General features: G+C 42.7%; 2 protein-coding genes across 5 annotated transcripts in view; both read left to right on the forward strand.

Moving 5' to 3' along the window:
* The window catches only part of NFXL1 (nuclear transcription factor, X-box binding like 1), a 48,569-nt gene extending 40,952 nt beyond the window's left edge, over positions 1-7,617 (forward strand). For both annotated transcript variants that reach the window (XM_085059031.1, XM_085059032.1), the window contains exon 22: positions 4,388-7,617. In XM_085059031.1, the coding sequence (XP_084915157.1) occupies positions 4,388-4,561 (174 nt within the window). In that variant the 3' untranslated portion in view covers positions 4,562-7,617. The remainder of the gene's footprint in view (positions 1-4,387) is intronic.
* Positions 7,618-10,966: 3,349 nt separating this feature from the next.
* CORIN (corin, serine peptidase) overlaps positions 10,967-23,175 on the forward strand; it is a 119,116-nt gene continuing 106,907 nt past the window's right edge. For 2 of the 3 annotated variants that reach the window (XM_085059026.1, XM_085059027.1), the window contains exon 1: positions 10,967-11,217. In XM_085059026.1, coding sequence (XP_084915152.1) covers positions 11,143-11,217 — 75 coding nt within the window. In that variant the 5' untranslated portion in view covers positions 10,967-11,142. Of the gene's footprint in view, positions 11,218-11,240; positions 11,679-23,175 lie in introns of those variants that run through there. The other variant, XM_085059028.1, reaches the window with a different exon arrangement.

Genomic DNA, 23,175 nt, shown 5'->3' on the forward strand with positions numbered 1-23,175 from the left:
TAGGTCAGGTTTGTCATCTGGAGTCTGCACGCCTTCCAGACAGTTCATGCCTGTGTGCCTGTTCCTGAGTGAGCATTTGACACCAAATCATATTCCAAGTCCAGGGTGTGCTTTCTGACTCCTTTTACTCAATTATCACAGCATCTATGTATTTACGTCACACTTGTGTTTTCACCTGCATGTCACACTCCATTTTTATCAGGGGTCAGTGGCTTGCTCCCTGCTTTGAAGGGGTAAGGGAGGCTTACAGGGCTGATCCACTTGTGCCATCTCCCTAGTCTTATTAGGATAGACGGTTTCTCTGTGGGTCACAACTTCTCTTATGCATGCTTTGTAAGTTCCCTAAGCAATTAATGCAAATGTTACATCTACAATGCTCTGGCAAAGTCTGCTTTTGTTTTTTAAAGGCAAGCCTTGTCTTCTCATCCTTCAAGAAAAGCAAAGTTATGTGTCTATTGTCCAGGGGACCAGGCACTGCTTTGTGGTCATCTTGCAATGTTTATTGCAACATTCATATCTCATCTGTTTACAGTATTGGGCACATATTCCTTCAAAGAACTCAGACACTTCATTGTTCTCTAAGCTGACCCTGAAAATGTTACTTCTGGCACATAGGTCAGGAAGTGTAACTTGCAGACATACATCTGAAACATGTTATTGGGCAGAGGAAATCTGTAGGTGTTGGTTCTGCGAGCTAAGTACTGAGGTGTGCTAATGGGTGTTAAATGTGTAAAGAACACGCTTACAGTTCCAGAGCTGGAAAGTCAAAGTTGCTGATGTTTGTCTTGCACAGAGTGTGTTTTCATGCATTCCAGAAGGCATCCTACCCAATTACTAACAGTTTCTGCTCAAAATCACCTAATTTATAGTCCCTTTAGTAAAGTCTCAGTAATGAGGCTCGTCTGGAACTGTAGCAGATTGACTCCACCAACAGAGTGTGCAACATCCTTTTGGGTGGATTCTTCAGCAGTGATTGTTTCTCTCAGCAGTCACACCACTATTGCATTCTACTTTTACATGCTCTGAAGTTTCGCAGTTCCAGCCCAGCAGTAGTAACTTTATGCAATATATGGCAACTGCTCCTGCATATGTGTTTTGTGATGGATGCAATTTCAGGGATAGAAAACTTCACCTATACATAATGAAGCCTACTAAAAGGTTAATTAAGAATTGCTAGTTATATAGCACATTAGGAGACAGTAGGACAAAAACAGTAAAAAAACCAGGACAAAACAATTTTTTTTTTAAAGAGACAGCAGTAACTAATAAATAGGCTCTAGAACTGCACACAAATATTAACCTCAGCTACTGGAGCCTTTTTATGTAACGTTGGTTCCTGTCCAGTTTGAACTCATAATCAGCCATCTGTTGATGGAAATTGGAGGCCATCACTGTCGTAGAGTGTTAGATCACGTTAAGAGCGTATTTTTGAGTATACTCCCATCTGACAAGTTTGTGTCTTGTACCACCTTCCTCAATGTCATTTGCACATTTTTACGGAGACTGTTCATCTGTTAGTCACAGTTCTTAAAACTATTTTGATTAATACTTCATTAAATGTTTTATATACAAATTAGTTACTGCTCTAGTAAGTCTGTGCATTAGTATTTTGGTATTTGCTATATTTGGTAGCAACTTTTGCTAATGCCATTTACAGATGGAATCAGTTGTTTTTTAGTGGAAGAGACGGCTTGGCTAGGCTTCTTGTCATGGCCCTAGCAGCCAAACTTTTCCTCTGCTTCTAATTCAGAGGCACCCTGTGAGGCTAGGGTTTTCACAATTGCTAGAGGTGGAAAAAAGATCAGTGCTTTGGTTATTTAACAGCTCAGACCAAGCCCTCTGTCCCTCTCCATTGTAAAAGATACGGTTAAATTTTCAAGCTAACTGTTAAAAGTTTCAGTACGGGAAGTTAGGGTCTCAAGCCTGAAGTGTAATTTATTGATTTGTATGAAAGATTTTGTTTCCTTTTTTTTTTGTACAAATAAAAGTTTTTAATGGATCCTTATGAGTTAAAAAGTCAAGTGTTGCCCTCCCCTATAAATAAAAATATATCCTCACTGTGAGAAAATACACTTTGTGACTGTATAATCACTGTTACTTGCATTCATTTATCTACATTTTCCCGTGGGTATGCTACTCCTTCCAGTGCAGGAAGACTGTAGTGAATAACACGTGAAAGAACAAAATGCAGTGCCTGAGCAACACTAAACTAGACATTATCTGGCATCATATTGTTTTGAATATACAGTTTCAGTAAATACATGTCCTTTTACTTTTAATATGTTTATAAACAAAGAAGTTAGGTTCTTACTCTAAATAAATATCCTAAGCTTGTTAAGCTTGAAAAGGTAGTTTGAAGACTGGGCACAACCATTACTTCTGAGATCATTAAGGTGACACTTCGGGGATGTTGACAGTTACACAAAATCTGTTGGCAGCTTTTCAAGGATAGTGATGGCTTCTCATATTCTGTGCCTATAAGTCTTTTTTCATTGTGTATTTTGGTTTTTTTATTATGTATTTATTTTTAGATGGGTTTTTATAGAGTTCACTAGGAAAGCGATTCAATAATTACTCTATCATTTTGCTTGAGCCACATATTTTAATTCAGATTATTGCAATTCATGAAGCTTTCTGCTTTTAATGTACAGATCACAAGTGTGTAATAACTGTAGAAGCCCCAAATTTGACTAAGTGTCTGTATAAGATGAAATACTGCCATGTTGTCTATAAAACCATAAGAGCTCTGCCCTTGCCTCCAGATTTTGGATTTGAAAAACTGTTTCATTAAAATTCTTTGCTTTTCTAAGGTAGGATTAGCTAGTTGAAAATAATCTTGTTTCAAACAGACTGTGTGACTTTGTCTGAACTCCTCTCCCATATCATCAGAGAAGTGCCAACAATTTCTGCCTTTGTTAGGTACAAAGGAATAGACATCAAAATAGGCCCCTTTCTCCTGCTAACAGTGGTATCTGGCACAGGAAGGGAAGAGCTGCTTTGTGAAACTCTGACAAATATTTGCTGTCAGTGGAGGAAGACCAGACATCAGGCAACCTTACGTTCCAAGGGAAAATTTTATTTACTGAACTACTACTCTGTCCATTTCCCAAAACAGTCTTATTCTTGTTTCTTTAATGCACCTACTGTATTGTCTTAGTCCCTCTTCCTGGCAGCACTGCAGTAGTAGTCATGTAGATTTATTTCCCCTCCTGGCCAGGCTTTGTCTCTGTTCACTGTCCATGTTTCCTCTGCTTCAGCTCAGTGTTGCGCCTTTTGCCCAGCCAGTCCTGGCTTGCTGTGCTCTGCTACTCCCATCTCTTTTCCCTTTCACTCCATCGGATTTCTCTGCTCCCTAGTGCCTTGTCCCATGCTTTCTCAAGTACCTGACAACTTGACTCAAAAATCCAGGTAATCATTGGACCTTTTCTGATTTTAGTCTGTCTCAGGTCTTTAGAGCGTCTTTTCTAATTTTCCTAGCAATTAGATGGTTTCTCGTTGGAGCCTCATCCTATGCTTCACTCTTTATTCTAGGCTGCCTAGTTCCAGTTTTATTTCAGCTTTGTACCCTCAAATGAATTTTGTCTGTATTCTCTTGATGCCCTTTTAAAAAAATGTGGAGGGAGATGAGGGACAGCATCAGAGGATCCTATTATTTGTTCCAGACAGGACCCTGAAACTGCCATTCTTTGTTGGAAGCCTGGCATTCTTACTATTGCAGTTGCTTTGCTCCAGTATTGGGCCTATGGGCATGTGTTTCCTTTTGAAGGACATTATATACCTCCTACAGTCATATGAGTGATTGAATCTCAAGTTATAACACTTAACAAATGGAATATTTTTGTGCGTAGCTAAGATTATAGCAATTAATCTAAAATGTAGCTGAGCATGCAAATATAAAGAATTGAGGGAAATAGGATAGATTTTTAGTTATTTATGTTTTTATTAATTTATTTTTGGTAGAGTACATCTCTATTTTGAGAAGAGGTCTCTGAAGATTTCAGCCTATGCTCTTACATAAGTTAGTAAAATAGCTTAAATGCAAGAGTGTTTTGATAGGAAAAAATAATGTATTTTTGACATATTTCATGAAAATAACAATCTTACTTTAACTTATTATGTTCATCCTGAGTTGAAAATTGCATGTAAAACTTCAGTTGGCTGCATTTTTGGCAATGTCTTTTATAGGAAACTAAACAATGGTTTAATACTTGAAAGCAAAGTGCTTTGTAGCTGTTGGATACACTATCTCATCTCTGAGATGTGTAACTTCCATTGGCTGATGATTACTTTTGTTAAATGTTATTTGGGAATGTTATTTAAAATCTTCACATTTCTTTGTTTTTAATTCTGACACAAATGTCAACTGCTTGTGGTTCTCTTCATTTAGGCTGAACTGGAAGCTTTTGAAAACAGATTAAAAGGACGAAGAAAGAATAAGAGAAGAAAGGATGAGGTAGAAGTTGAACAATCATCATGGCAAAAGTACAAGAACCTCATTATGCTGCCAGTGTTTGGAGTTGCTGTTGTGATGGTTGCATGGCTCATGGTCTACAATGACTGAAAACAACTCAATATTTAATATACCTCAGTTGGGCTTTAGGTAGCTATTACCCCTAGAATGTTAGTCTGTGTGTAACAGAACTTAATATGCATAGATTATGTATGTATACTATTTGCTAAGAAATTGCAGCGGAGGGAAGAAATGTCACCTTTGTTATTACATAACACAGCACAAAACTGAACTCAGACACTGAAAGTAATAGTAGATTCTAGTCTACACTGAAGTGCTGATAGTTTGACTGAGATCTGTTAACATCTCTTCCATTAATAATGCTATTTTTCCTTGTCTTCATTTAATAATACTAAGAATAGCTTAATATAAAATGCTTTATTGAAAATATGTTTCCTGTAAAATCAGCTTAATGGTTTATTGAAGGTTAGTGTTCTTACGCTAGTCTTTATGTTGTATCACACAATAATTTCTGTGCTTCATGTCAGTTTTAATTATGATAACTAACAGGTAACCTTGGATCACTTTGGCTTGAATATTCTTGAACTTTGTTCAGAGAAAGGAAATGTGAACTGTCTTTCAATTCAGCTATATCACAAACAATACAGTGGCCCCCCTTCCAGACTGTGGGGGTTGCTTTTCTGCTGTTTCACCCCATCCCTTCCCACCCTCATTTCCTCAAAATCAAACTAACTGAAAAGTTCCTTTAGTGGACAGATACTTATGCTGAACATGGATGTGAAGTAATTTCAGGGTACAGGGGTGCATTCTCACTGTTGCCCCAGTTGCCAACAGCAGAAAAACAATTTGAAATTAAACTTAAGAGTATCACTTGGCTATTTGTATAGGTAAGTGTCAGAGTTGGATATTTGCATAGGTGGGCAAAAATCTAATTGGATAGCGTAACAATACAGTTGTATGTTGTTCTGAAGCCATCTGGATGGTGCTTGGTAGTCACATTTAAACTATCTAGCTAAGCTTTTAAATACTTAAATATTTTCTTACTGACAATTTTGAATACCTTGCTTTAGGTTATCAGTATTGGGTGGTAGAACTGGAAGGTTTTCATCTGGCATCAGGATTATCAAGGAAGCTCTGTGGTCTCAGCTGAGAGACTGCAAGTTAAATTTAGGAATGGAGAAATCAGAAAACTGAATTTTTAAACCTCTGCTGGAAAATTTTTGCTGATGCTTGAGCATTGCAGGTTACTGCAAAGTGATTACAAGCTCCTGCAAAAAATGGGGTGCAAAGCCAAAGGGCATTAGTAGTATGCCCTTGTAATTCAGGCATATAATTTCATCACAAATCGTGCAAAAGCAGTGGGACCACTTGTGTGAGTTAGTAGAAAAGGTTGCAGTTTGCTAGAACGCTCTTCTGGTTGATTTTGACTTGCGTGTAAAGGGACCCAATATTTATTTGAACAGATAGCCAGTTGTAATTCTGATTCAGCAGCAGGAGAATAAAATAAAAAGCTGCAAAAAAGCAGAAGCTTTTGATTGCATAATTAACAAAACAGGAAGAAAATCAGTTTCTTTTCAATTTTTCATAGAAGTTTGGTGAATGAGGAGAGAGGTGAGCAAAAATTGACAATATTCAGCATGGATTGATGCTGTTTCGAAGTACTTTGGGTTTTTTTTAATTTACATTTTAGAGATGCATATTAGTTATGTCAAACCATTACTATTTAAAGTTGTAGAATTAAGTGAAATTGCGCTGTGCAAAGTTGCATCTCCATTGAATTTTCTTACTTTCTATATAAGAAATAAACAATTTTTCATAGTTTTGCTTTAACCTTTTTCTATCATATTAATGCCTGGAAGATAATTTCATATATAAGTGTGTTTTCTTTAACCGAGTGAGGTGATGCTGTTGTGTGACTGCATATGCCAGTAACTCTTCTGTCAGTGAAAGAAAAAGGAGAGAGATTTTTGTTCAGATTAAGTAAGATGGGATGGGTTAACTGAAAGTACAAAAAGATACCTTTCTGTGCGAAATATGGGAATCATCGTGAACATTGTGTGGAAACAGCTTTTATCTTGCATGACTATAACTAATTTTCTTATTTACTGGTAGCTTTTTCTTCAAAACAAGTAAGATGGCAAGTTTATCCTAGCTTCTACAGCAAAGAGAAGAAATCTCTCTAGAGAGTTATAAAAAATAACTACACTTGTTATATATTTGAAGGAGTTCTTAGTATTCTTCTCTGCATATTTTGTAGTATTTGTGAGAAATACTGGAGAGGAAAAGACTTCTCATTGATCATCTTCATTATAATAAGAAAGCACAGCAATCTTTAAAAATTCATTCTGTTCATACAAAGGTGTTTGTGAGTGGGCATATTCCCTTTCTAAAAGGACTTGTATCTCTTCTGAACCTTGCATATGCAAGACATACCTATTTTTGAAATTTTATTCAAAATAGTTCTGTATATCTTATCCAACCATCTGAGTCATTTGCACTCTGTTGGTCTGCCTGCTGAACCAGATATTTATTTCTTGGCATAAAAAAGTGTGGGGGTTAGAGCAATCTGCAGTTTAATAAATCACTAGGGTTCTATTTGTTTCTTTAAATATTTTTACAGTTAATATTTTGCCTTTCTTTGGTTGGAGCTGCATGTTGTCAACAACCTGGGAAGTAAAAGGTATGGATAAAATCACCTTTTGTTCAGTATTAATGAACGATGGAATTATAGAAAACAAATACTGAACTGAAGGTAGAGTTTTTTAGCAATTTTTAAGTAATGTGCGCTTACGTAACGTAATGAGCAAATATTTTGAATGTTAACAGCTTACAAAAAAATGCATATTGATAAGTGTATGTTAAAACAAATTATATAATCTGACCTGCTGTTGAAAGGAAATTGTGGCGTTAGAAGCTTGATGATGACTTAACATGAATATTTACCTATGTGTAAAATTAAAAAACTTGGGGCTTTTCCTCATTCTGGATGCATTTATCCTTCCACTGAACCAAGGTTGTCTGTATGTTTGGGACTGGAAATTCCTTGGGCAAGTTTGTTCCCTGTAACAATATCAAACCCATTGTGTTTGTTAATTTAATGTAAAAACTAAGTCAGACAATAAATGTATCAAAAACAACTGGAAAAATTGTTTGTTCTCAAGGACTGGTGTAGTGAAGCAGCAAACCTCCCAGGTAATGATGACTGGCATACTGCAGTAGAAGTTTTAGGTATGCTTTTTGCCCCCTTTTCTGGCAGTGATAGTTCTTACTGCTCAGATTATTGCTGGAATTATGTAATTGTGTTCCTTCATGTTACTGCTCTGACAAAATTGTGAGAATGGGTTGGGGAAGTCAATTAAGATGAAACAAATGGGAATGGACTTAGCAGCTGATTTCTTTTGCCTCACAGGGAGAAATATAGCTGATTTATTAGACATTTGTGCTGACCTTAACTACTAGAGAAGGAAATGTTACTAAGCAGATAGCAACAAAATTTGTTCATAAAAGCATCTATGTTTTGTTATGGCTTTAAAGCAGTGAACTCTTTATCATCTCAGCAGTAGTTCAGGCTGCAAAACATATCTGCTCTGGGCCAGTTTTCTCTGAGTGGATGAGCTTGTGTGTTGTGAGGTTAGAGCACAGAAATGCTTGGTTTGAAGTGTGTTCCAGTGCCAAGCAGTGGAAGCTTGATGTGTGTGGCAGCCATTCTGGTGGGTGCTTTAGGGTGGAGCATTCTTGTTTGGACAGTTCATGAGTGACCCTGTCCTCACTTTCATTTAGTTTGGATATCCCTCCTCGGCTTTGGTTTCATCCCGCTACCAGTTGTTATCTATGGGCATTCAAATTGCTCCCTTTTCATGCATCATGAATGCAAATTTGTATTCCTGTCTGCCCTTATTCAGGTAAGTTAGTCAGTTGCTCTAGAGAATTAGAAAACAACTTGTAGTGGTTTGTATTTACTAGTGAGGGAAATGCAAGGTAAAAATTAGGGAAAAAACCAAATGAAGTCAAATTAATTTTAAGATAGTGAGATATGGTTCTTTCCACAAGTGGTTAGATATTAATGAGTAATATATTTGAACACTGCATTAAAATTTCTATATATCATGGTTCCAGAAAACAAGTCTGTGGTATGGATAGTTCAGGAATATGAACTGTGATACATCAAACTGAGTCGTAAGGTATGCTAAACAGCAGCTGTGTAGAAATAAGTCATACTCTGAGGGAACTGTGGCTCAATTCAACCAAGTATTACTTAAGCTAAATAATTGTTGCTCATGCAATGATTTCCATAAAATCACCAACAAAACCAGAACTCAGGCTTTCTCTGTGTGCTGAGTCTTGTGAAACTCCAATTTCAGTGGCTCTCCTATGGGAGGAAATTAGTACGAGATTAGGAGTCAAGATTGGCTTGGGGTTTGGAATTCACAGTTCTTCAGCTGAAGAGAAGCCATCCTCAGCCAAGGCCAAGCTGGCTTTGCAGTCTGAGCCATGTACTGCACCTCTTAATACAAGTTTTCAATTATTGTTATTAGAATTTTTATAGGGCTACTTAATCTCTGTAAGGAATAATGAATTATGGTTTGGTTTCTTTTTTAATCAGCATTACAGCACAAAATATTTGTTTTACATTAAGCAATATGATAATTTTGCATAAATGGTCTTGCTTCTCTCTCTTCCCATGCTTTTCCTATGTTTTGTGCAATTGTTTTAAAACCAACACCACTGTTTTCTTCCAAATGTTTGAGGTTGGTTTGGAGAGATGTTTGGTGGTTGGGTAAAAAGTGCTGGACTGAATGGCCATGAGCAGGAGCCTTTAAAGTACATTGGCACTCTGGAAGTACAGAGAATCCTGTCTGCACCATAAAGTTTGCACACAAGGTAACAGGGTCTAAATGTGAAGGTATGGAAATATATCTGGAAAAGAAACTGGGGGAAAAAAAAAGCTAAGAAATGCTCATCTTACTTATTATTTATATATAAACATATATAACATCATCTGTTTGTAAGTATAAATGCTGTTATGAGCAGTATCACCATCACTGATTGTCAAGAGTAGTGACACAGCTGGAACCCATATTCATGGAGAGGTGGTCACATTTCCTTGGGTGTGTTCTGACTCACATTTTCAATGATAGCATTTCAGAAGCACTAAATCATGCACAGTAAAAACTGGAAGCCTTTCTGGTTTATAAATGTCCTCTCAGAACCCAGCTGCAGTGCCAGTGACATCTTTCTGTGACTCTTAGAAGGGTCCTGAACTGTTTCTATTCCAGTAGCAGCCACTTCTGCCCATTTTGTCCTCTTTGTTTAGCCTTTTGTCCTGTTGGCTTTATCATTCTTAGATAGTGCTGGTGAGCTCCGTTGTGTGCACAGACCGGGGCTTCAGTCAGGCTCGACGTCTTTGAATGCAGGTACAGGGCAAAGGGGACAAATACATCAAATGCAGGTTTTAAAAGCAGATATTCCATGGGGGTGGGACATTTGCTCTGTCATTTGCAGCTTCAGGCGGTACTTGTCTCTTGGCCTGAGAGTTTTGTTTCAACAGATCTGCAACAACCAACACATCCCTCCATCTCCGGGTCGCTGGGGCCGGTCAGGGCGGGGAGCGGCGCGGGGACAAGGGGTAACGGCGCCGAGTCGCCGCTGTCCTCCCGCGCAGCAGCGCTTCCTCGCAGGGGAGGGACGGGGCTCGACAGGCTTGTCGCCAGGGGGCTGGGACCGGAGCCTTCCTGCGAGGAAAGGAGCTGGAGAAACCTGTCGTTGGCTCCGGGAGAGCTTCCTCCTGCTGGAGCTCCTTCCTCTCCGCTTCTGCGGTGCCAGCGCCGCTTTCAGCTCTCTTTGGAGCCTTAGAGGCTGAGCTGCGACAGGCCAGCTACAGAGGGAAGCGTTGCAGTGCCTGCAGGCGCGAAACTCTCCGTCTCTGGGCTGAAAGGAAAACCTTTGCCTGACCGTAAAATAAAGCGCATCCAGAAGGCAGGCGCGTCCTCTGGCGCCCAGGGAAGTCCACCCGGGAACCGCGGATGAATGAAGGGACCTGGGAGTCTGGCCCACGCTTGCCAACCTCTGCTGTGAACTCTGCGCTTCGACTCGGCGGGCCGAGAGCGCCTGCAGGTCCGTGCGCTGGGTTGGCTCCGGATCGCTTCCTCCGCAAGTGCGCGTCCGGGCGGCCCGGGGGCCAGGGCGCGGCGGAGCCCCAGCGAGCCAAGGTAAGGCGGGCGAGGGGCGACCTGCGCGGCTTCTTGCTCCTGGCATCGTCGGTGACTCAGGCTTGTCTTGCCACCTGAAGCCCTTCGCAGCGTGACGAGGCGTCCCTTAACCGAGGGCTGGGGGGAGGGAGAGCGGGCGCAACGGCTGTGCCCCCTTCATCCGCTCTCCCTGGGGGACGGCTTTAGGGAGAAATTAGCAAGTGGGCTGTCTCTCAGCTTGTCCCCAAGGGGTAGAGCCTTGTGTGCGAAAGGGGTGGGGATGTGGCTCTTTCTCGCGGAGGTTTATTATTATTGGGTGGAGGAGCGGGGAGGGGGAGTCTGCAGAGCAGACAAAATGCGGAGCCCCCCCGCTCCCCGCAAGTGTGTCTGTGCGGGAGGCGGGTGGACGTGGCTCGTCAGAGACCGAGATAGAGAAGGGTGAGGGGGCGGCCGAAGTGGAGAGGGGTCAGCAGCAGCCAGAGCATGCTCTCCACGCAACAGTTCCCTGCCCTGCCTGCGGAGGAGGAGCGCTACCGGCAGGTCCTCTCCGCCAGTCGGGTAAGGCGAACCTCAGGGCGCTCCCCTCCGCTCGGGGGCCGCCTGGGGACAGCGGGCCGGGGGATTGAGAGGGCGGCTGGCTCCGCCGCTCGGCGATCCCCGGGCAGCGGGCGGGGATAGCGCGCTCAGCGGACACCCCCGGCCGCCGCCGCCCCGGCGGGCAATTCCCGTGCGCGGCGCACAGGCTGCGCTGCCGCCACGGGGCTGAGCGGCAGGTTGTTCGGGCAAGCGAAGAAGGGGCGACCCCCTCTCCGAGCCCGCCGAGCTGTTGGAGCGAGAGCAAACCCGTGGCTCACAGGCAGGGACGGGTCCGTGTCCCCGGGAGGCGCGGTCCGTGGGGCGGCCGGGGACAAGTGACCGCCCGCGCCCCACCTGGCGCGGTGAGCCGTCCGGGAGCGCTTCGGTGTCGAAACTTGCGGGAACGCGCCGGGGACGGCCGCGTTCAGAGGCGCGGGATGCAGGTGAGCCGCAGCCAACAAGCGCTCGTTGTTGGCGTCTGACGGAGAGCCGAGAGGCCCCCTGGCCCCGGTTTTCTCACCAAGTCAGCGCGGAAAATCAGCGGGGCTGCTCCGCCCGTTAAATGCTCTGCCGCTGGACAGAGCGCGAAGGAGTTGGCTGAACCCGACGACAGTGGGTCCGGCCAGGATTTGCACAGCAAAGTTTGGGCTTAACCTCTGTCAGGACTGTCACGGCAGCTCCATCGGCGGCCGGGCTCCCGGGGAACCAATGCACCGTGAGCCCGGCGCGGTAGTTGCCCCCCGGCATCAGCGGTAGCTGTGGCTTTACCCTTGTGTCGGTGCACCCTGGGGTCGGGTGGAGGGACCCTGCACGGGATAACCTCTTCCCACGGCTGTACTGCGGGGTGCTACCGCTGGCCGTCACCAGCCGCGGGAAGAGGTTATCCCGTGCAGGGTCACAGATGGGGTGGTTAATCCTTGCAGGGAGGGCCAGCATGCCTGTGTGGTTGCAAGTGTCCGAAGGGAATAGCGCGGGTGCGGACAGTCTCCCAGCACACACCTGGGAGGAGGGGTGGAGGGTCTGCCCTTGTGGGAGAGGCTGCATAAGAGGGGGCGAGAGGGAACTTGCAAAACGTGGTTGCCGCGCTAGTGAGAACTCACGGCGTCAGTACTCCTAGCTTGCCCTTCCCTCCGCTAGCCGGGGCGCAGGTGTGTCCCCAGTGTCCCCGGCGCGGGTGGCGCTGTCACAGGGGCAGGCGCGGCGGGGGCCGCAGCTGTACAGCGGGGCCGGTGTGGAGCCAGGGCGAGCGAGGGGGAGCGTCCGCAGGGAGGGACCGGCTGCCCTCTCCCTCTCCGCCGCCGGGAGAGAGCGGCGAGGGCCGCGCAGGAGTGCTGAGCCTGATGCTTGGCACTTGGGAGAGGGCGATGGAGCTCCTCGCGCTGTCACACCCATCGTACGCGGCCGAAATGGCACAGCAGCGGGTTTCACAAGTTTAGAAACACGGCAATATACTTTAGTAGTATCGTTGCTCCCCTTGATTTAAAATGCAGAGTCCTTGGATGCATTTAATGTCAGGCGACTAATTAATTAAATTACTAGCAGTCTGGTTGAGATGGTGAAACTCTGAAATGAAATCAAATATCTAGAGCTTTTAGTACATTCACGGGATCTCTTGGGAAGTTTTGGCTTTCAGCAGTAAGAATATGGCAGCGGATTTTTCCATATGGCTACGTACACCCTTCCTCTGTTCCTAAAAGGTGGACCAGTCAGCATGACTAAATTCTTTAGTGTGTTTTTGTAATGGATGCACTAGTTGGAGATCTCAGTTATAAGCTTCTCGGGTAGTGTAACACAGAGATGAATTAGTGTGTCACTGAGATAATCCAAGCAACTAAAAAGCAATAATACAAGGAATTAGAGAACTGCTCTGCCTCTGTCTCCATAAAAGCTGGTGGTATCTCCAAAGCATCTTGGACATCAGGGTTCTGAAGAAAAGTGGGGGCTCCTCCAGGTGAACAAGGTATTATGATCCGATTATTAAGGTGTTAGAAATGTCTCTGCCCGAATTAAGGTGCAAATGAGACCGCATGCCAGTCAATAGTATGGGTTTTATTTGATAGAAAATATGAGAGAGAGAGAGAATAAAAGAGAGAAAGGGAGAATTAGGAAAGGAGCTGGAGGGGACAGAAAGAGAGTGACAGAGACAGAATAAAGAAAATATCACCACTCTGTGGATCCCAGTAATGTTACATTGATCCTCTCCAGCTGGTCTTCTTGGTGGTGATGGTCCCCCTAGAAAGCATGGAATCCCATGGGTTAATATACACTCAGGCCAGGTGGCAATGTCCAGGCATATTCCCCCGGTGGGACAGGGCAGACTCTTGAAACAGACTCTGGATGTGCATCATGTGCAGTTCCATGGTGCAAGGCCTCTGGGGAGTGCTTTGGGGGGTCTTTGATGTGCCCTGTGGGGTTGGGGGTTCTACAGCTGGGCCAGTTTGTGTAAGGGAGGAGGGGTGTCCAGTGCCTCTGAGCAGTGGTCACACCCAAAGCCTCCTCCCCCTGCCTCCCATTTTGGGGAGAGTCTGTGTAAAGCTGGCTTCTGTTGGCTGTGGTCTCCCCCACCCCAAATGTAGCCACGGGAGAATCTCTGCTGCATTTGGCTCTCTTGTGTATGCATTCCTTTCCCTCAGCCTTGTTTGCTTCTCCCTAGGCTGAGATGATTGAAAAATAGGATATCTCGACAGCTTAATCTACAGTCCAAAATCCCAGTCAGGTATCTTCTTGGAGGCTTCTTTGGTTGTAGCTTCTTCATACAGTTTTTGTTATACTGGGCAAAACTTTGTATCAATGTTTGAGGCGTGAATTATTTTGGTTTCTGACACAAGGGAATCCTAAACAGTGTTCAAACCTCTTTTAGAAATGAAATTCTCATTACTTTTTTGCCTCCTTTAAAGGCCATTTATGGAGTACTCCAACAGGCAGATGGGTCTTTTTGCCTGTGGAGAAGCCCAGCTATTCAACCCCACATGTAATCCTCACTCAGCATGCATTTTCAAGGAAGCCACCAGCTCTCATTTTCCAGAGAAGGCTCTCATGGTGGTGAGCCAGGCAGCACAGCGTGCTTTCCCATATTAGAGGAGTCTGCATGTGCCGTTAGTATCTCATGGGGCCATCAGGACAAAATATTGTTTTTCCTGAGTCTTTTGGAGCTGGAACTATAAAATACTGAAGAAAACATTCACTTCCTTTTCAGAAGTCTTAGCTGGCACTCGACTGCATGTAGATAACTTGAGTGTCTCGTGAATTGAAAGTACTGTATGTAGATTATTTAAAATGTGTCATGATTGGAGGTGTCCTATAAAATGTGCAGGGGGCAATTCAATATATCTGTATTATTGTTTGGCTGTTAGTTATGTATTAGATGATATCTGCAGATACAAGTGAAAGCCAAGAGTGTTAACAGTGCCAGTAATTATTTAAAAATGTGGGTTTACTTGAATGTAGGAGTTGCCTTTTTTTTTTTTTTCTCTTTTCCTGCTAAGCTGATATACATGTTTAGGTCTTAGCACTCAGCTCCCTTGAGAAACATTACTGTCCTGCCATTATACTAAGTCCACGTATTGCCAGACACATAATTTCTTGTCATTACTCGCATAGCCAGACAAGGAGTGTGTGCAGAGGCTGAGGTGGATAAGCACCTAGACAGAAATCTCATTTGTCAGAAGGAGAATGGTCCTTTCAAGAGAAGGTGGAACAGGCAAGGGGGTGTTGGGATGATTATATCTGGTGAAGAAATCCAGCAGCTCCTACTCTGTTGCTCTAACGAACAAATGCTGAACCATAAACAAACCTTTTGAACACAAGCAGGAAGACAGCTCTTCAGTCAGTGTGATTAAGTGGCTGTTTGAGCTCTGTGAGTCTTTGCCATGCTGCAGCCCATCAGATTCAGGTCATCCCAATCCAGGAGGCATGATATAAGCACTACTGACACTTTCTTAAGAGGTGGGATCTGTGGCTTTGACCCCACCTGAATGAAGAGGCCCTGGGTACCAGGTCATCTGCTTTCAGGCTGAGCAGCACATGCTGTTAGGCAGTTACACACAACAGCACTATCTCCTCGTGTTGTCAGGTTTTAAAAGACCGTGGCTATGGCTACATTGTGTGGGAAGAGTCTGAATCCTGTCAGCGTGTCAGGTATCCTCAGCAAGTGCTTACAAGGCCAGATGAATGTCTTGTTCCTGAATGCCAGCCAGGGTTTGGCAGGGGCGGATGTCAGGCCTCTTGCAGCTGGGCAGTTTTAGACTTGCACATGCAGCTAAGGCCCTTCCAAATGCAGCCGCCAGACACCTTCTGATTTTTAAATGCCTTCAGGATGAAGCAGCTAAGTAAGCAGCAGGGCTGGAGGGGGGCAGACTGATTACAATTGAATTACAGTCTGATTGAAATACTAATGCTTGTAGTCCGTCCCAATTTCTTTCCCTACCAAAGAGAAATGGACCTCATAAGTGACAGGCTGGGTACATGCAGTTCTCTAGTGCCAGGAGAGAAGAGTGGATGATAACCCACTGTGAAGTGATGGATTGTCATAGCAGGACAAAGAAAGCTTAAATCCTCCTTGTAAAGGTCTTCACACTCAGAACAGTGACTGAAGACAGTATCCAGACAGCTCCAGCCTGACTACTCTCATTGCCTCTGAATTTTTAATTCTCTTGACCCTTCGCAGTGAGTTGTTTTCTTGTTAGAGTGTGCAGTTTCACCTAGAACTGTCCTGAGCCTCAGTCTGGGTGCCAGGGCACAAGAGTTGCCCCTCGACTTGCTGGGACCTGTAACTGCGGGTGCCAGTAAGTACCTGGGGTGCACCCTCACTCCCCGAGAGGCTGCAGGAGTTAAAGCCCGGGGAAAGAGGGCAGGCAGAGCGCCTGGGCTGTGCCCCTTTGGCTCTCGTGGCAGCAGTCCCCGTGTCCAGCGGGCTGTCCCGGTGTCCAGCAGGCTGTCCCCTCTCCCGGCAGGGGGCTGGGGCTCCCCCGCCACGGCCGCCTTGCCCGGCTGTGCTTGGGGCGAAGCGGGGCTGCTCGGGGTGCCTCTCCCCGTCCGCAGCCCCGCGGCAGAAGAACACGATGCCGATCGCATCCTTTCCCTCAGTTCCCCGCCCTCTATAAATAACTCTGGCTGAGCTGACCTGTCAGATTCCCCCGGCAGAGCGGATCCCCTGACCCGGGCCGCCTGCAGTGGAAAGTCTGAATGCAAAACATACCGTAGTAAAAATAGAGCTGCCGGGGAGCCCCGCGGCCAGTCCCGGCGGCTCTGGGTGCCGCACCGGGCCGGGTCCCGCTGTCCCTCGGGCGGTCCCGGCTGCCGTCAGCACCGAGGGCTCCCCCCTGCTCCTAAATCTGCGAACACTTTAATGCCCCAATGGTGAATGCTTTTCTTGCTTGCAGATGGACTCATAATTCATTTCTGCTGTGGAACACATAGTTCGCTTTCCAAGTACTGTTTTTAATTTCGGCTTGTCTTTCTAACCAGCAAAGATGAAAGAAATAGGAATATGGTTTAATATAATAAATGTAAAACTAATAACGAGACGACCATCAAGCAAGAGCTTCTCATTGCAAAAAGGTGTGAGAATGTTGCTGCCTCTGAAGTCTGAATTAGATTCCATTCTGTGCTTACCTTGTACAGACAACTGCCCCCCTGAAGGGATAGATGCTCCTTGGCTGTGGTTTCAAGCAATAATAATTTAAAGCAATGCTTGTAAATAGATTTGGCATATGCTGTTATTTCTGATCATTTTACCTGCAAAATTTGAATACCTGGAGGTCAAAGCCAGCAACAGACACCAGAAAGTGCTGTCTGATGCTGCTTTGCCTTATCCTTCTGGTGCATGCATGTCACAGTTCTTGGTCCTCAGTGCCTGCTGGAGCACAGCCGACTCTGGGGGTGGTGTGGGGTGGCCTCGGTCCACAGCCAAGCACCAAATAGCCACTTGCTCTCTCCCTACCCTGTCCCGCAGGATGGGGGAGAAAATAGAAAGAATGAGAAAGCTCATGGGTCAAGATAAAAGCTGGGAGATGGCTTCCTGATTACCATGATGGACAGCACAGACTGGAGCAGAGTAAATACATATTGACTGATCCAGATATTGTGAAACAAAAGCAAAAAAGAAGCATCTGCTTGCTTGGATGCCACGCAGTTTACAGTTCTCTGGTTTTGTTAGTCTCGTTTCCAGTATAAGGTAGTTTTATAGCATGTTGTCCTGTAGAAAGTGAATAGAGGCTGACAATTAGATACTGACAGAGCTGCTTTCAAATGGTGAAGTTTTTGCTGTGATGGTTCAAGCCTTGCCCCTGGGGGACAGCTCCTGTAAGTCTGTGAGAAAAAAGACTGTCAACTTGCATCACTGCAGGTGCTCCTGTAAGCTACTGCTCTTCCAGAATTCCAAGGCCAACTTTTTCTTGCAAAAGAAATATTTTGTATATTGAACATGTAATTCATCTTCACCTAGTCCTTTAAGGGAAAGGAAGTGAAGGGAGAGTATAATTTTTTTAGGACTGCATCAGATTTCATCTACTCCAGTTCATGTGTTGTAGTTCAGGGAGATTCCAGTGCTCAGTGGATGGTGTCCTTGCTTTGAGACCGACTGGTGAGTGATTGTCAAAGTCTGTGTTTCTCTTGTTCTCTTCCTAAAACCTGTAACACTCAGTTCTGCCATATACAGAACCGAGTGTTTTAAAAACTGATGTGCTAGAATCTTCCACAACTGATCTGTTTGACGCCAGAGAAAACTTTGACTTGGCAGTGATTTAACAGTAGCAGCAACTGCCCAGAGCAATTCCTATTACTGTTCATCACCTCAAAGAACTCCTAGTTTCAAAATAGCCTATACTGTCACTCCAATATTACTGGAAGTTACTTGAGAACGTCACAGACTCAGAAAGCGATTCCTAAGGAAAGAGGCTCTCAATTCCCCCCTTTTCTGCCTCTGAATGAAGCAGTGAGAAATTGCTTATGTGCTCCTTGCATTGTTCATCTCATTTCACAAGACAGTCAGGTTATTCTCTTGGAAATAAAACCACTGGTAGGTAGCATTAAGGAGTTTTCCATCCCACATCTCTCAGACCTGTAGCTCTGAATAATACAGCATATAGCTGTAATACACCATTGTGTCTTCCCCAGTCTTCCGTGGGACAGTGGAGCCACATGGAGATGTCTTCCATTGCATCTGCTGTCAAATTTTTTGCTGGGTGGATTATTTTGCCTGTGTTAAAGTTGTGCTGAAACCAGAGGGACCTGGAGATTATAGAAGCACATGCTACAGTTCTCAGGCTTTTCCCAGCCTCCTGCATTTTCACATCTCCAAGAAGAAACACAGACAGCTGAGCCCACCCTGCCTTACCAACCTGTGCATTTTTGCCATGACACAGTATTGAGGGACACACATTGCTGAGAGATACTTTATTGTTTGAAAGATGCTAGTTCTCTGAATCTGCAAATACTGTCTAAATGGATAATATATCTGAAGGAATATTAGGAGCTGTAGAATAAGTAGCATTCTTCTCATTTTATTTTTTCCTTACACTGCTTTTTGATATGTAGCAACTATGTAAAAAAATAATTAAGTAGTAAATGCCTTTTTTAAAGCTTCCTTTTGCCCCTGCTCAGCCATTTTATGGGTGTTAGTTTAAATATTTTGTTGTGCATTGTAGACAAATCTGGAAAGGAAGACTGAAATGGTGATTGAATGTGTTTAAAAGTTGTTAACAAATCTTTTTCCCTATAAAGTGAGAGATATGGAATAGTGTTGATAGTAGTCTGGATGGTTTGAGAACCCAGATGGTTTCCATTTGCTTTTTCCTTATCATACAGAGGATTATTCTATGATTCTTGGCGTTTTTTAAAGAAAATGTGAATGGAAGGAAAGCTGGCATCCATTCTAGGAATGACAAATTGAATATTCCTAGCCATAAATACAGTAGGATTTTTCTTACTTGACAAAATAATTCACCAGATTGTTATTGTTTCAGTGACTTAGATGAACATTTTTATCCCATAAATCTTTCTGTGATCCATAGAACTTTAGTATTATGTCAAAGTCATAGTCAAATATATACACCAATGTAAGTACCTTGTCAACCTACTTAATCTCAAGTTTTCTGTATCAACTCATTTTTTTGTAAATTCAGCAATAGTGAATAGGTTTAATCTCTAGTCACCTCTCCAGTTATTTCTGTCACAATGTCCTGGTAGTTTCAAAAAAATATGCTTCTCTTTTTTTATTTTCTTTTACTGAAGCAAAATGTTCAAAGATGACATGTTTCTGAACAAAGTGGTATCCTATTGGAAAATGAATGAGTCACCTCTAAACTTTTTAGATAGTAGGTTATTGACCTCGGAGACATTGTGTAAATCCATTTTCATCTTTGAGAGGAGGTCAAATAAAAATCCAGCTATGCTGAATGGATAAGGGTTTGCTTTGACACTAAATCATGTCCCTTTCCTTTGATTAATATTGCTGCTGGTCTTATCTTTGGTCCAAGGGTTAGTATATTTTTATTTACAATTCAGAAAAAAGTCAGTAAAATTAACATTACACATTCAAATACTAAATTTTAATTTCTTCTAGGCAGGTGTTTATAGTTTAAGAATAATTATGCATTTTAGTGAAAAATTAATAAGAAATACATGAAACACAAAGACACCAATGCTTCTAAGAAGATTCCTGCCATTTTTTATCTTGCATTCTAGTTTAACATCCAATTTGTGTAATTGAAAACTTCTGATTTTAAACAGGTTAAGCAGTTGTATAATTAGCAATATGCGTGGCACATACATGATGTCACCTTCAAGTTCAGAGGACTAAGCCTACTGAAGAGGCATTAACATTAAAAAAAGGTATATCCAGTTATGAGGTCTAATTGCCTTGTGTGGGATGGGCTTCTGATGAGATTTCTGCACAGGCAGTGGGTGACTGATACACTGAATGGGCCCTTTCTGCTTTTCCAGGCTTGAAATCTTCCTTTAAGAGGAGGTTTTCCTCTAACAGCATCCCTCTACCCCTTCAAAATGTTTTTGTTTTTTTTCCAAATCTTTTTATTGTCAGAAAATAGGCCACTAAATTTTTTGAGGGCTTTTTAATGGTTTCCAATTTTGCTTTCTGGTGCTAATGGCTCTTCTGCAGACATCTGCTCATTGAATTCCCAGCAAGGCAGGAACCTGAAGAGGGTACTGTGTTACTCCTTGCCTGCTGGGTTGTGATTCTCAGCAGTGTGTAGCCAGAGGCTTGCCATTGCTGCTCAACATGCTTTCAGCTCAATGCAGTGAACATCTGGGTAGTCAGGAAAGCATTAGAATAGTCTCTGTGTGTGTTCAGAAAAACAGCACGGCACTGTGGAAACTTTCATGAGTAATTTTTGCAAGCTGTAGCAACTTAAAGAAAACTAATAACCCCTAGAGCATGAATGCTGCATTAGTTAAAGAGTACTTTCCCCAAAATAATTTCTCACTGCTTGCCAAAGGGGGCTGAATGGGTGTTCGTGTTCTGGCATTGAGAAATATCAGATAATGCTAACCATAGTCTTAAAAATTATTGCCATTCATGCACACTTCAGCTTTTAAAAAATCTTTGCTATCTTCCATATGTTCACTGAACCTTGCTCATCTTATGAGGAGTGGCAACATCACATATCTTTGCCACCAGCTGCGAGTAATAAAGAAGAGAGAGCTGAGAATTGTAGTAAGTTTGCCATCAGCTCTACTATTTCCTAATCTGAATATTCTTCAAAATTCAACAAAGTTCCATGGTAAATGTGGGAAGTATCCCCATATTAGTTGCAAGTTTACATCAGTGAAATTATAAATAATTGTAAATATGTACAATATACAAGTAAATATGGAAACAATTAACATTTGTGCCACAGTGGAATCATTATTCAGCAGCTCTTCTTTTTAAAAATGAAGGGATAACAACATATTGGTATTTAAGAGTGATACTACTGTTCTCTGATAATAAAAAATATCCTTTTTCCCCCCTGTATATGTTAGTTAATGGTGTGTCTAATTCTTTTTTATAATGGCACGGAGAACAGTTATTGGTACCGCACATGGAACCCAAGAAAATCCTTTATTTTGCTTTTCCATCTTTTGCATGAGATGTTAAGCATAGATTACCTGTTGTGGAGATTCAAGGTCAATAGTTTTCTTGTCAATAACTTTCTGATTTCTAAATAAAATATTTTCAGGGAGACAATTTATTAAATTATTTATGTGTACTTATTTGGATATCAAATAAAAGCTTTGTCAAAGTGCCTTTATAATCCACTACATTTGCAGGATAGAACAGTGGATTCTTTCCCAAAAGAATTAGATGAAATGAGAATAAATTCAGAACTCCACATCACCTGGCTGCAATGCCTATGTCTGTACTTTATTTCCACCTCCCTCAAAGCCTTCAGGAAGGGAAAAATGAACTATGAAAGAAAAGTTGCACCAGAAGCAAGCTCTCTTGATTAAACATTCTTTGTAAAGATAGTAACTTGGGCACTGCCAACACCACCGGCAGCACAGCATTCATCTGTCACCCAGATAAAAGCAGATTTGGAAGTGTGTGTAGGTGACTCTGATAGCTGGTCGTACCTCCTTGTCCCTTCTGAGCTTCTCCTGTGTATCTCCTCTGCTCCAGAATTGTCTCAGGGACTCACAAAACTGCTGAAATTGTCAGGAGTCAAGATCCCCAAATTTGTGCAACAGAAATGAAGGAAGGAATATTACGTAGACATTTGTAAATCCGAATTAGTGACTGACTTCTCGTGATGCCCAATTTGGATTTTTGCAACACTGTGTCTCAAACTGGATTAAAAACAGCTTGCAAAGTCGCCAGAACAGAAGTGGGCAGTGGGTCTCTGTGGTAGTCTGAAAGGCAAAAAATCACCTTATTTTACACCTTGCATCTTCTTCAACACAGATGAAACATCACTGACACAGTTACACTGGATTTAAGTGAAAATATATGTCAGGAAGGGTAAATATGTTTCAGGTTTATGCTTCAACCAAAAGAATCTGGCTGTACAAGGCGTCTAGCATCAACCAAATATTTCTTTTGGAAAGATAAGCCCAGCTTTATATGACATGTCCCTCACGGGGATACTGTGTATTTCAGATTGATTAATTTCATGGAAGGGAAAGGAGGCCTGATCATCAAAATTAACTTCTAATGAATTCTGTCAGCAATGTGTAATTTGTCTGAGGATATGGAATTCCCTGGGAGAAGTGAACAAGATTACAGGGAGCTTGAGCTATCAGGAAAATACTGCATTTCATTGTGCAAATAACAATCCATGTGATAATAACATGCTTTTCATGTTTGCTGATTCACTGTTTGAAAAGGGTTGTTTGTTTGGGGTTTTTTTTCTGCCTTGCTGCATGAAAAGGTGTTTGGCTTTTTTTTGCTGCTTTGCTGCATGAGAAGTTTTTTTCCTCTAAATGGCACTATTTGCTTTTAAAATAACTATGACACTTCTGTTCTTCAATTTGTTTACCCTGGAATTTGGGTACTGCTTGTATTTGCAGACATAAGCTGCTTAGTATTCAGTTTCTTATGCTGTCTTAACGTTCATTCTTCAGGGTCCTCTTCTATTGGGCTCTCTAATGTCTCTAATATTGAAAATGAAATATTTTGCAACTTTTTGCATGTTTGTGGTTTTAGCATGTGGCTTTTTACCTTTGGAGAATTTATCTTACACTTTCCACTTGTTACAATGACTATTAAGGTATGGTGTTATATATTTTTTGACAATAAAGTATTTAAATAGGGGTGCATTTCTGACCACTAATATCCATGTAAACAGAACAGAATTGATAAAAATGTAGGCCATTTGCAGATTCTGTTACTCATTACCAGGAGCTTGAATATTATGAGTTGATTAGAAAAGGCTGTAAGAATGAGTATGGTTAAATTTTTATATATATGCTGTTTTGTGCTTAAACATTGACACTTCACATGAT

This window comes from Lichenostomus cassidix, chromosome 4 (genome assembly GCF_008360975.1).
Source record: "Lichenostomus cassidix isolate B80296 chromosome 4, HeHo_3.0, whole genome shotgun sequence".
Classification (NCBI taxonomy): domain Eukaryota; kingdom Metazoa; phylum Chordata; class Aves; order Passeriformes; family Meliphagidae; genus Lichenostomus; species Lichenostomus cassidix.